The sequence below is a fragment of the Sminthopsis crassicaudata genome, chromosome 3, assembly GCF_048593235.1.
Source record: "Sminthopsis crassicaudata isolate SCR6 chromosome 3, ASM4859323v1, whole genome shotgun sequence".
In the NCBI taxonomy this organism is placed as follows: Eukaryota; Metazoa; Chordata; class Mammalia; order Dasyuromorphia; family Dasyuridae; genus Sminthopsis; species Sminthopsis crassicaudata.
Window position 1 is genome coordinate 330,933,376 of NC_133619.1, and position 14,915 is coordinate 330,948,290.

Below are 14,915 nucleotides of genomic sequence, written 5' to 3' on the forward strand. Positions count from 1 at the left end.
AAGGAAGGAAGGAAGGAAGGAAGGAAGGAAGGAAGAAAGAAAGAAAGAAAGAAAGAAAGAAAGAAAGAAAGAAAGAAAAGAAAGAAAGAAAGAAAGAAAGAAAGAAAAGAAAGAAAGAAAGAAAAGAAAGAAAGAAAGAAAGGAAGGAAGAAGGAAGGAAGGAAGGAAGGAAGGAAGGAAGGAAAGGAAGGAAGGAAAGAAAGAAAGAAAGAAAGAAAGAAAGAAAGAAAGAAAGAAAGAAAGAAAGAAAGAAAGAAAGAAAGAAGAAGAAAGAAAGAAAGAAGAAAGAAAGAAAGAAGAAAGAAAGAAAGAAAGAAAGAAAGAAAGAAAGAAAAGAAAGAATGGGTTACTTTATAAATCAGTTGGCTTTCCATCATTGGAGATGTTTACTATAGGGTGGATAATTGTATTGGCTATATGTTACAAGGTATTTTGGTATGGGACAGGATTATACCATATGACCTCAAGGTACCTTTTGTCTTTGACATTCATTAAGAATCAAAGGAGCTATGCAATTCAAGACTGTTGTTTTCATGTCCTCTTTTATCTAAGCAAAGTATTCTATATTCTCAATTATCCAAAGGTTTCAGTTCAGATAAGTATTCATGCCTTTGTGTCTTCTGTTCTCTCAGCTGTCACAGAAATTTTTATAGTAACACAAGGTGAAAATCTAAGGTGCAAGAAAATAATACATGTTGATGGGGGAAATGATGTGAAACAAACCGTCTCTGAAGTCCTACAAGAATGTGAAAAGATGAAATACGTATCCGTTTCCCTTCCAGCCATTGGAACAGGTTTGTAGCCTTTTATCAGAATTAGATTTTTAAATACTTAATATCTTCTAGATTACATATTCACTAGTAAAGATAATAATTAAGGTTGAATCTACATGAGAGTGATGACAATGTATTAATCTATTTGTGGACACTTTCCTTTTTTTTTTTTTTTTTTTTTTTTTTTTTTTAAATTTTTTATTTTATTTTATAATTATAACATTTTTTGACAGTACATATGCATGGGTAATTTTTTACAACATTATCCCTTGCACTTACTTCTATTCAGATTTTTTCCCTTCCTCCCCCAACCCCCTCCCCCAGATGGCAAGCAGTCTTATATATGTTAAATATATTACAGTATAATTTAGATACAATATATGTGTGTAGAACCGAATTTTTTGTTGCACAGGAAGAATTGGATTCAGAAGGTAAAAATAACAGTTTACATTCATTTCCCAGTGTTCCTTTTCTGGATGTAGCTGGTTCTGTCCATCATTAATCAATTGGAATTGGATTAGTTCTTCTCTATGTGAAGAAATCCACTTCCATCAGCATACATCCTCGTACAGTATCATTGTTGAAGTGTATAATGATCTTCTGGTTCTGCTCGTTTCACTCAGCATCAGTTGATATAAGTCTCTCCAAGCCTCTCTGTATTTCTCCTGTTGGTCATTTCTTATAGAACAATAAAATTCCATAACATTCATATACCATAGTTTACCCAACCATTCTCCAATTGATGGACATCCATTCATCTTCCAGCTTCTAGCCACTATGAAAAGGGCTGCCACAAACATTTTGACACATACAGGTCCCTTTCCCTTCTTTAGTATTTCCTTGGGATATAAGCCCAGTAGTAGCACTGCTGGGTCAAAGGTATGCACATTTTGATAACTTTTTGGGCATAATTCCAGATTGCTCTCCAGAATGGTTGGATTCTTTCACAACTCCACCAACAATGCATCAGTGTCCCAGTTTTCCCACAGCCCCCTCCAACATTCATCATTATTTGTTCCTGTCATCTTAGCCAATCTGACAGGTGTGTAATGATACCTCAGAGTTGTCTTAATTTGCATTTCTCTGATCAATAGTGATTTGGAACACTCTTTCATATGAGTGGAAATAGTTTTAATTTCATCATCTGAAAATTGTCTGTTCATATCCTTTGACCATTTATCAATTGGAGAATGGCTTGATTTCTTATAAATTAAAGTCAATTCTCTGTATATTTTGGAGATGAGGCCTTTATCAGAACCTTTAACTGTAAAAATGTTTTCCCAATTTGTTACTTCCCTTCTAATCTTGTTTGCATTAGTTTTGTTTGTGCAGAAACTTTTTAATTTGGTGTAATCAAAATGTTCTATTTTGTGATCAATAATGGTCTCTAGTTCTCCCTTGGACACAAACTCCTTCCTCCTCCACAAGTCTGAGAGGTAAACCATCCATGTTCCTCCAATTTATTTATGATTTCGTTCTTTATGCAACATACACACAAGCAATCCCTCTAACAGAGCTCATTCCTAGAAAAAGAACTTATCTTATTATTACCAAAAAGTAAGAATATGATAGTATAGTACTAATATTGACTTTATGATAGAGCAGAGTTCTGCTCTTGTTGACTTTATTTACTTTTTATTCAGCATGATATATATTGTTCTTTAGGCTTAGCTAGCTTTATTGTGTCTCATTTCATACAAGTCTTCCTTTCTTGTAATAATAAATAAACTGTAAGGCCAAGTTTCTTTGGGAAATTGTTCTTTTTTCCTCTGCTTTCTTCACCTTTGACTGATTTTTTTTATATAAGTCATTTACAATAAACTTGGTGAAATAGCTAATCTTTACACCATCTTTTACTTTCAAATTCCTTCCTCCCATGTGACTCATGCCTTGCCATGAGTCATTCCTATCATCTGCCTCCTCCTTTACTCCTTACATTCTTTTGAACTGAGGAGCCTATCACATAATTGTGTTGATCAGATCTGCTACAAATTTATGGTAACTATCTTCAATGAGGACTTCAATTTAGGAAGATAGTCTTTTACTTCTCCTTAAAAGATTTTTTCCAGGCATCATAGAAGCTATTCCAGAAATTCTTCCTATTTTTTAGGTTTCTCATTATACCCTTATCTGTGCCTCTGAGCTGAGGATCTCCCTTCATACATCTCCCTTCATTCAGAGAGAATCTAGGACAATTGTAAAGATCTTTTTTTAACTCTATCTTCATCTGAGAACTTTTTGACTTGATTTTCCCTTTTTTTCCTCACTTCAGTCATTGATAAAGAGGTGACTTCCATTCCCCAAATAATAAATGGTCAAGGGACATTAATGAGGCATCCCACAAGTCTCTTCTCACTCCAGTCCATCCTCAACTCCATTGTTAGAATGATATTTCTAAAGCATAAGTTTGACCCTCCCACCTTGATTCAATAAATTCCACTAACATCTCCCAGGATCAAGGATAAAATCTCATGTCTGGTATTGAAAGCTCTTGATAATCTGACCCCCTTATCTTTCCAGTCTTCTTGCCTCTCACATGCAACCATGAACCAATGACATTGGTCTCCTAGCTACTAATTGAACAAGAAACATCCTCTCCGGATTTCAAGCATTTGCACTGAGCATCTCCCATACCTGGAATGCTGCTTGGCTTCCCTCAGTTCCTTCAAGTCCCAGCTAAAATCTTCTTTAAAACAGAACAAAACAAAACAAACAAACAAACAAAAGTTCCCAATTCCTGTATTCTTAATTCCTTACCCCTGTTATTATTTCCAATTATATATATATATGTATATATATATATATATATATATATATATATATATATATATATATATATATATATATATATATATATATATATATATATATATATATATATATTGTATATGGTTGTTGCATTAGATTTTTTTGTTTATGGTTGTTTTTATTAGATTGCATGTTTTTTGAGAGCAGGGACTGTTTTTGCCTCTTTTCATTTCTTTCTCTTTTTCTTTCATTTTTTTTTGGTAGGCAATTGGGGTTAAGTCACTTGTCCAGAGTCACACTTACTGTATCATCTAGCAATTTACCCCTTTGCTTCTTTTCAACTACCCAGTGCTTGGCATAATGCCTGACACATAGTAGTTACTTAATGAGTGCTTACTGACTGACTTCCTCCTCTCCATCAATGCTTAATATAGTATTAACATTTTGGTTTTCCTTTGCTTCCATGTTATCCTGTTCCCTTGTATTGAGATTATAGTCCATTAAAACCAGATACATATGAAATGTTGTAGAGTTCTACCTGCTCCATCCTATATTTTGTAAAACTCAGATGTAGAACTCTACATTTGTCTTCTTGATCCCATCTCTATAGTATTCCCGACATTTGTTCCTTTCTCTCTCCTCAAAGTCATTGTACAAGGTCAGGTACTCATCACTTCTCACTTAAACTAGTTTTCAAACTGATCTTCCTGCATCCAGCCTCTTCAATCCATCTTCAAAGATGATCAATTGATATTTCCAAATATCATGATCTATGATAACATTTATACAACTATTGTACTTCCTTGTCTGTTAAGAAAACCTTAGTGATTCCTTATTAATGCTAGGATAAAATAGAAATCCCTCTGTTTGGCATTTAAAGTCCTTAACATTCTAGCTTCAATTATCCTTCTAGAATGATTTACTCTTCATACAGTCTATATTAAAGTAACCTACTTCCTGGTGCCCATGTACAATAATAATCTTCTCTCCATACCCCTTTACAGGCTATTGTCATGTCTGGAATTCTCCACCCTCATTCCCCCCCCCTTTGCCTTTTAGAATATCTGGCTTCCATTTAGTCTCAGTTCAAGTGATATAGCCTAACCAAAATCTTGCCTAGTTCCTCCAGCCATTAGTACTGTTAGAAATGAAAACTCCAGAGTCAAATTCTTGGAGTGAGTGGAGGAAGACTTTATTATAATTCTTGCAAGAAGCAGGTGCATATACCTTTCAGGGGACATAAATACAATTTACAAAAATCAAACCCAGCAGGTATATTCCATAATCTCACCTTGCCTCCTCATCCCCTCCTGAGAATTTCAATTGGAGGATACCTTTCCAAAATTTAATATTTCATGACTCTCCCATTACATGCACTCCTTGATGTGTTTCTATATTCTTCCCTTCCCTTGCCACATCATCATGTGCTCTGCTAATGAGACTCTAATTTTAAGTTAGGTGTGTCAATTTATATGCATGAGGCTTATTAAACATACTCAATTAAAAATTTTGCTTGCCCAGGGCATAAACCCAGTTCATTTGCACTCAACAAGCACTAGAAAATTATTTCTATTTACTTAAGACATTCTTTAATTCTCTTTAGCCAGGAAGTACTGTCCCTAAAGCTTATATCCCATTCTTTTTAACCATGGAAATGGTTTAAATATGGAAATATGAGACTCTGAAACTTTTCAACTGTGGGAATAGACCTTACAATTATACTTCTCACAGTTCTCTCCCTCCAGATAAATTACAGTTAGATGTCTCAAGGGATAGAGCACTGGCTTAGAAGTCATGAAGACTTGAGTTCAAATTCTATCTCAGTCTTTGTCTACCTCAATTTCCTCATGTATAAAATGAAGATCATATTTCTCATGCCTATTGAGAGTCTAAAATTTGATATTTGTAAAGCATGTTATATATCTCAAAATGATATATAAATGCTATTTACTATTATTATTTACTTTGTATACATTTTGTATTTACATATGTATTTGTCATTTTCCTACATAGCACAGAAACTCCTTGAAAGCTAATACTGTTTCACTTTCAAATTGATACCCCTAGTACTTAGCCCATAATAAATGTCTGTCAAATTGTTGGGTCTGTAGCTCCCAAAGAACCTTGGCTAAAATGCCAATTATTATCTTTCTGCTAAGGTAATTCAAAGAAATTTTATGTTTCTTGATTAAAAAACAAGGCAGAGTTTCAAGATATTGAGCATCTTTTCTTCTAAGTGGCTTTCAGAGTTCACAGAGTAATACAGTTTACCTACAACCAAAAAGACGACTTACCTAAAAGGGAGGGTGAGGCAAGAAATGAACATCTAAACTTTGGATCATTCAGATTCCTGTAACCATTCCTAACTGAGTTGTAGGCTTCTTAAGGGTAGGAATTATTATTTTGACCTAGAAGAGTGGGAGCTTAGCACACCGTCTGAGCTGCTGAAAATGAAACCAATAGCAGTGATCAGTTTGGAGGAATGAGCTTTTACCCATTAAATATCAAACCCACCACTTTAAATGGTAATTTGGGAAAAAGGAAGAAAAGGAATTGTTTTGTTTTTGAAGTTGTTTTTCTTTCAAGATAAGCCAAAAAAAGACCCTACTGATGTTGCTGAATCCATAATTAATGCCTCTGAAGATTTTGCACGAAAGGTCTGGCCAATCACTGAAAAAAATAAAAGTGGTCATCTTCCTGCCAGAGGTACTGAAAGTGTTTCATGATGTTATGAAAAAAAGACCAAGATCTCACCCTGTGATCTCAATAGTAAAATGTAAGATCTTCATTTTCTTTAAAATACACGTACCTATGATTTGCCTTAAAAATACTTAGGAGTAATTTCTCATGCAGTTATAATTTATTTTAAAGCATTTTTCGGTTTTGAAAGCCAACCTTCTCCAAAACAAGATTATTTGATTTTGGAAAAAATAAAAAGATCAGCAACTTTCCAGGTGTGTGGTGAAAGCAAGGAGAATGTTGAAAGCACTATTTCTTGGATACAAGATTTGATTTTAAAGGAACTCCTAAGTAATACTTTCTCTGATGAGTACATCCAAAAGTTTGGAGGAAAAAGAATACAATGAACTGAATGAACTACTAAAAAGATTGAATATCACCACTGATGTGAAAAATGAAGGGTCGGAAATTGAGATCACAAAAACTTCCCAAGATCTGGTCATAGCTTCCAGGGCAATCGAAGATATGATTAAGAGAACACACTTCCATATAGAAGAGAAGTTGAGGGCTGAGGAACTTTTTCAAGACTTTTTGACAAAATAACTACTCTTCATTTAGAGGTTGCAAGAAAAGGAAAGAAAAATAACGTTGTTAAAATTGAGAATGAAAACTACACAGTAGATTTTACCATAAGCTTTACTACAAATGGAAAGAGACAGCACTTGCCTATTGATTGCCTCAAACAATATGAAGGTAAATTCAACTTCACTTTATGTCCTTAACTCTTTCTCTCCCTTCCTCCCTCTTTCCCTCCCTCCTCTCTCTCTGTTTCTCTCTGTCTCTCTCCCTTTCTCTCTCTCTCTATCTGTCTCTCTCTCTGTCTCTGTCTCTCTCTGTCTCTCTCTCTCTCTCTCTCTCTGTCTCTCTCTCTGTCTCTCTGTCTCTCTCTGTGTGTCTCTGTCTCTGTCTCTCTCTGTCTCTGTCTCTCTCTGTCTCTCTCTGTCTCTCTCTCTCTCTGTCTCTCTCTGTCTCTCTCTCTCTGTCTCTGTCTCTGTCTGTCTCTCTGTCTCTTTCTGTCTCTCTCTCTCTCTAACTCTAACTCTCTTTCAGCCAATAAATATTTATTATGTATCCAGATACTGTGCTAAGCCTCTACAGTACAAAAAAAGACAAAAGACAGCTCCTATTCTCAAAGAGTTCAAAATCAAATGGGGTAACAACATGAAAACTATGTATAAACAAGCTAAATTGTTAAATAGCTAACTTGGAGATAATAAGCTGAGAGAAGGTATTAGAAGGGGAATCAATAGAGACTTCTTAGGGAAAGTGAGATTTTATCTGGTATTTAGAAGAAACCAGGGCAATTGGTAGTCAGAGATGACAAGGAAAAGAAATCCAGATATGGGGGACACTCAGTGAAAATATTCTGAAATTTGTCTGAAGAAACTTATAAAGATCAGTTCTTTGGGCCAGACAACCAAAACACAGAGCAGGGCACAGTAGAAGCATTGCTGGGTTTATCTGATTTTTTCTTAGAAGTCAATTTTTTGTTATCCAGTGAATATGTAGGGTTTCTTTTTGTAATAGTATGGCATCATTCTTATAATGGATGTTTAATTTATATTTATTAAATTGGATTTAGTTCATAAAATCTAGCATTAAAGAATGGAAAAAATTTCAGCTGCTATTCTGTTTTTAGAGAACATTTAATTTAAATTGCATAAGACTATTCTTCTACATAAGAGGAAATTATCAATCACCAAGTATTTTTTTTCAGTTGAGATCTCTAATTATTGGGATGACATGAAAGACCAGAATCTTCTTTTGGTGGATTTACTTTCAGAACAGTAAGAATACAAGCAAGTAAAAGACAAATTCTGTCAGACCTATTCCAACTATACAATAGAGAAGTTATAAACCTACTCTTTATCCTTTCCATGACCTCTAGTTCTCCATTCTTCAATATTATCCCTAGCCCTTACTCCTTATCTTCTCTCTTATAGATATAGATGCAGATAATCTGAGATCATCTCATGTTCTAGTTGGCTCCACACTACTTATTGGTAATTATACCAACTTTCCAACTATATGCCCCATAGACTTTTAACATTCAATGTTTCTAAAACAGAATTCGTTATCTTTCTTCCCAATTATAATTCCTGTTATTGATGATATACTATTATCCTTCATATTTACAGCTTTGCTACTCTGGCATCTTCTTTGATCCCTAACTCAACCATAGTGAAATGATCATATCCTTGAGCTTACTATCACTAGAAGTGTTTCACTTCCATGTTCATGAACTCTGAAATTAATTTATCTGATCATGATCTTTTATCCATCCTTTGTTCCTATGCCTAATGATTCCTAACCTAATCTTTACAGTTATATTTAGCTTAAGAAAAATATTGTTGTAGATATTTTTAATGCAGTGGATCTTAGTACTATTCCATTTTGGGTCTATGAATCTGGTAAGAGTGACAATCAGATCTGAGAAAAAGTTAAATTGGATACTGAAACCTAGGTGGAACTTGACTGCTTTTCCTAACAAAGTTTCCTGAATCTTTTTGGAATATAGAGGGTCATTTCTTTTTATCAGTTTCCATGGCAAAAGAAATGACAATATGTCCCAAATCGTGAAGATCTTGGAATAAGGAAAGTGGGGAAAGAGGACCAGTAAGACAAGTTGAATCTGGAGCAAACTATTCTGGAAAGGGAAAAATTAATGGTGTTCCTGCTGTTTCCCCCCTGTTGGTTTTCATTGCTCTGATACCTTTGGTACCTATGCTGTGATCCCTGATAAAATCACTTCCTCTGTAAGATGAAGAGATCAGACTAGATGATTTCTGAAGCCCTATCAAACATTCTGTGATTCAGCAGTTAAAAAGAATAGTCACTGCTTACTAATTTTTTTCTGTTTTTTTCCTATTATTCCTTTTTTTTATTATAGCTTTTTATTTACAAGATATATGAATGGGTAACTTTTCAGCATTGACAGTTGCAAAACTTGTTTCAATTGTTCTAATTTTCCCCTCCTTCCCCCCACCCTCTCCCCCAGATGGCAGGTTGACCAATACATGTATATGTTAAATACAATATATGTATACATGTCCATACAGTTATTTTGCTGTACAAAAAGAAATGGACTTTGAAATAGTGTACAATTAGCCTGTGAAGGAAATCAAAAATGCAGACAGACAAATATAGAGGGATTGGGAATTCTATGAAGTGGTTCGTAATCATCTCCTAGAGTTCTTTCACTGGGTATAACTGGTTCAATTCATTACTGCTCTATTGGAACTGATTTGGTTCATCTCCTGTTCAGTATTTACTAAGTCAGAATAGACAAAAAATCCACCTAATTATGATGTTTGGAGCTGTGATTTTTTTTTTTTCTATTTGTTACCCTTCTTCCATTTTCTCTTATTTTGGACTCTTCTTGCAGTTCTGGAACAGATTGGGGCAGAGTTGGTTTTAGGAAAAAAGGAAAAAGAAATTCCCAAAGATCAAGTCATTGAAATGACCTATCTTATAAATGAAAAAGAATATTAGCAAGACCACTAATTCTTACAATTCATTTTCAAGCTTGTATGTTTATAATATCTAAGACTCCATGCAATGTAAAGAAATGTGGTTAACTTGACCTTGAAATTGTGAACACTGTCTTGCAGTAATTGGCTATATTAGCATGAAAGTGATAGAAATTAGATCTCTTTAAGAAGCTATATTGATCTTTTTAAACCTTTGGAATTATAGCATGTTTTAAATGGGGAGATTATGATGACTATTTGTGGTCCTGATGATAAAGACATAGTAAATATCTCGTTGAGTAACTGAAAATTATAAAATTGCCAAGAGAAATAAATTATGAAGTCTAAAAAGTGTTAAAAATACTCCATGCAAATATTATACCTTTTTGCAAATAGACATTAGCTCTGTTCCCCCTCCCCAATGTCTTAAAAATAAAGAAATAATAATAAACATAAAAATACTAAGCTTTTGTTAAAAGTTGGTATTTTTCTTTTATATATATATATATAAGCAAGCTAATTTCCTTTTAAAATTTTAGTAAAGTGATGGATAGTAACAGAGCCAATGGGAAATATAATTGAAACAACTTACTCTTATAAAATTTGCACCAATCAGTGAAGTATTTCAAAACTTGGTTATTGTGTCTTATTTTCTATTTACCAAAGAGAAATGAAACCTTATTTTTCTTCCAGCTCATCTAATTTACCTTACAGTGATATCTAGCTCATTATCAAATCTAGGATGGTGACCCTTCAATTATTTTTAACTTAGGGGAAGAGAAAAAAACAGAACAAGATATTAGAACTGGTGGCTATGATGGAGCCATTATTAAAGACTCCAGCTCTGTTGAGCTCTATTAACAAACAAGAGTAATGAGTCATGATCATGGTCCGGAATCAAAATGGGTTTTAAAAAATAATTCACAGTAAAAATATGCTTTACATGGTTAACTTATAACTTATATCATACTGTTTCCCATCTTGGCGTGGAGGGGGGGAGAGGGAAGGGATGGAATATGGGAGGGGGAAGAGAGGAAAGACAAAAGGAAAGGTGACAGAAAAATTTGGAAATCAAAAATCTTATAGAAAATTACTATTGGGGGCAGCTAAAGCACCAGCCCTGAAGTCTGGAGGACCTGAGTTCAAACGTGACCTCAGATACTTAATACTTCCTAGCTGTGTGACTCTGGTCAAGTTACTTAAGCCCAATTGCTTCAGCAAAACAAAACAAAACAAAACAAAACCCTAATATTGACAATTCTCTTTTCATGTGATTGAAAAAAAAACAACCTACTACTTACATTTTTAAAAAATGAAAGGGCATTTGCAGTTTAGCATTTGTTCTTGAACTTTTGGAGCACAATGATTATATGGCATTTTGTGTGTGTGTGTGTGTGTGTGTGTGTGTGTTTTAAGGATAGGTAACTTTTGGCTATCAAAAATGAGCTTAAAAGCCTATTCAACTTTATCATTTGACAATTTGTATAGTTGACATACTCACTTATCTAATATATTGAAAAGGACAAGAAGAGACATTGTGCAGTAAGATACCTTGCTTTGGAATTGAGAAAACTTTATTTTAATCTGAACCTCTCACACCTATTGATTACATAACCTCAGCCAAATCACTTAACCTTTCAGCCACTAAGCAGTTTTATGTTTCCAAGCAGGGGCCTACCCTTGTTGGTCTGAATGGAGTGCCCTACATTAAAGACACCAGATGAGCAATTCAAAACAAAGCAAAATTTTCAAAAATTAACCAAATTAGAGAATATTTCTTTTCAATCAAATTTTACAAAACTCTAGGTTTAGAAAGTTGTCTAGATATGGGAATATATCTGGAAAACAGAATAAATATTACTAAACTTGATGTTTATTATTTTATGCTCAATGAAAAACTGCACTACAGAAAATCTCAAATGACTTCCTATAGCTCAATCATTTTAAATTCACTTACACAAGAATTCTATGTCTAACACCAAAGTGATTTTGCTTTTGTACTTTGTAGATTCAGAGGATACAGAACAAAAGCCTTTGGAATTTGTATCAGGTAAGGAAAATATCAATGGATGACCAGAACAAACAAACAATGAAAGATTCCTCTTCCATGGAACAGATGCTAACTCAGTACTCCGGGTCAATAACCAAGGCTTTGATCACAGTTATGCTGGGAGAAATAGTAAGTAAAGCAATAAGTACCATGTTTGCTTCATAAAGTTTGAAGGTGAGATATGGCTCTCCCATCACATCAGCACCTGAACAATTAAAAGTGTCACTATGGAATTTACTTTCTCAATTAGTATTTATTAAGCACCTATTATGTGCTAGGCAGTATGCTAAGCACTAGGGATACTAAGTACCAACAAAAGAAACAGCCCCAGCCTTCAAAGAGCTTTTAATCTAATGAGAAAAGATAATACAAGAAAGAAACAGAAAAGGGCATGGGGGGGATAGTGGAGAAGTAAGAGAAAACCCAACATGATGTAGTTAGGTGGGAAATAAGGAACTATCTGAACTGAGCTCCCTTCATAAATGGAGATTCAGAGTTCATGACCATGTCCATTCCCCCAGTCAGAGAGATAGTAATAAGGTGGAGTATCAGTAAGGCTGAAAAGATCTAGGGGATTGAGGTGATACCAGTAATGAGCTTTTCTCAGGTGGAGAAGTTAGTCAGAGAAGTCCCTAAGTAGTGCAGCCGGATTAAAATCCAGTGTGTCTTCTCACTGAATTAGTCCATCACATCATAAATCTTAGATAGGCACTATGTCAGAAAAAGGAGTTTGGTCCAGAAATGAACAAGAGTCCATTGCACAGGACTTTCAGCTATCCCAAGGCAAGTGTGCCTGTGTGTATACATACACACACACACACACACTACATCATCATTGTCATCATTTTTGTTTTATTTGTTTGTTGACATGGCTGTGAATAATGGGATGCTGTAATCTCCAAACAATCAAAATTGAGACACATTAGTGGCTATAGAGAGTAATATATATATATGGTGGGTATAAAGAGGATCTATCATCTGATCCATAATGGCTTAAACTAGTGCTATCAAATGCAAACAAAAATGGATCTCTGCAGTCATATATTGACTTAGAAAACCACAAATTAAGTGTCTAAGGTGTAACCTCATCATTACATTTTAATCTGGTTCTGGCTGCCTTCAGGAAGAATTGCTGATTGCTTATCCGAAGGGCTGCAAGACTGATACCTCTAACTTGCTTTCAAAAGGTGCCATAAAAATATCAGGCTAGAACTTCATGACCAGGAAAGGAGTTGGGAAAGCGTGTAGGGTAAGTAGGGAACAAATCCATAGATTGGTGCTGCATTAACCGCCACAGATAATAGGCAAGAACTATAAAAAGGCCTCCAATCAGTTGGATGAATGCTTTGTAGAGAATTTATAGGGAAAGAATGAGAAGGTCTGGATGGGTTTTAATCTGTACCATAGAGAAGAGTGATCAAGGGCTTAGAGCTTTAGAGAAAGAAGGAATCTTCAAGTGGATCCAATCTGCTTGTTTTACATAGGAGGAAAATGGAGTACAGGGAAGACCAGTAGCTTTCTGAAGTATCATAGCTGGCAAATTTCTGAGTTACGAATGGAAACCAGGAATGATATCAGGAAGATACTATCCTCTATTCTTATCCAAAATGCCATTTTGTATCTCCAAAACATCATCCACCTAGAAAGTGTAAATGATTGCTAGGTTATAGTCAAATACACAATAATATAAACCTAATTTCAGCGATAAATCAAGAGATTTCTATTAGTATGTTTTCCTTTTGTGTCCATTTCACATGAATTATCACTTCCCTTTGTAGTAGGTTAATAATTATTTCCAAATCTATCTTTTAAAAAGTTATTGATATATTTTATTTTGTTAGGATGCAACAATTATACTGAAATAAAGCTCAAAAATGACATTCATCAATGTAGCCCCTTTCTGAATACTCAACAGAAAGGAAGCCTGTGTCCTTTCATTATTATCCCTGACAGTATGATACTGCCCCAAATATCCATTCTGTTGCCAATTCATGCTTCTACCTTTACATCTCTCATATATATCCCTTTCTCTTAAATCACACAGCCAACTCTCTGGTATATGTCTTTATCTTGTCATTTCTGGAAAGTTGCAATAGCCTTCTGATCTCCCTCCCTCAAGTCTCTCTTCACTTCAATCCATCTCAAACCACTCAGCCATCAAAGTGATTTTCATAAAACTCAGGTCCAACAATGTTACCCTTCTACTTGGTGATTATCAGTGATTCACTTCTACTTCTAGCATCAAATATGCTGTGTTTGCATTTTTAAAGCCCTTTACAACCTAGCCTTTCCCTGTCTTTTCAGTCTTCTCATGGTTGATTCTCATACACTTAATAGTCCAGCTATGCTGCCTTCCTTACTATTCCTCACACATTGTACTCCTTTATCCAATTCTGAATCTTTGCACTATCTTTGCACTAACTATATCCCATTCCTTAAATATTCTCAGTCCTTATCTCTGCCAACTGATTCTCTATCTTCCTTTAAGACTTAGGTAAATTATATATTCTGCAGATTCTCTCTACCATTAGTGTCTCCTCTCTGAGATTACCTTCCATTTATTATATCTATATGTCTATCTGTCTATCTATCCACCTTGTACATAGTTGTGTTCATATAGTCTTCCCTATTAGGATGTAAGGTCCTTAAAGACAGGGACCATGTTTCTTCCTCCTTTTCTATTCCTATCCCCTACCTGGATAATTAGCCTGACAGGCTGGTTGACCATTGGCCCTTGAATTTGACTAGAGATTTCTTGTCTCTCTATGCTAACTTTGCTTAAATGATTGTAAGATTTTGTCTATAAGATTTTGGCTATGCTGTTAGTAAAGTAACCTTTATACAGGTTATATAAAGAGACGGTAGCTTGATGAGAGAGACTAAATTTAACTTAGTAAATATTTATTAGGCAAATGTTTTGTGCAAACTATTATACTAGACCCTGAGGAATGCAAGGATCAAATAAGACAAAGATCTATACTTTAAAGAGTTTAGTAAGAAGGTGAATTGTTTTTTTTTAATTTTTTTTGGGGGGTGAGCTTTTATATACCTACATATATATATATGTGTGAATAATTTAAATTAAAAATTAAATGAAATCAATGCAAAGAGAAAATTCCAACAAAATGAAATGAG

The 14,915-nt window shown here is 34.5% G+C and overlaps 1 protein-coding gene across 1 annotated transcript in view; it reads left to right on the forward strand.

The window, feature by feature from the left end:
* The window catches only part of LOC141562086 (protein mono-ADP-ribosyltransferase PARP15-like), a 42,481-nt gene that overhangs the window by 11,847 nt on the left and 15,719 nt on the right, over nucleotides 1–14,915 (forward strand). Inside the window, exons 3-4 of the mRNA XM_074302100.1 lie at nucleotides 633–794; nucleotides 11,739–11,780. Coding sequence (XP_074158201.1) covers nucleotides 633–794; nucleotides 11,739–11,780 — 204 coding nt within the window. The remainder of the gene's footprint in view (nucleotides 1–632; nucleotides 795–11,738; nucleotides 11,781–14,915) is intronic.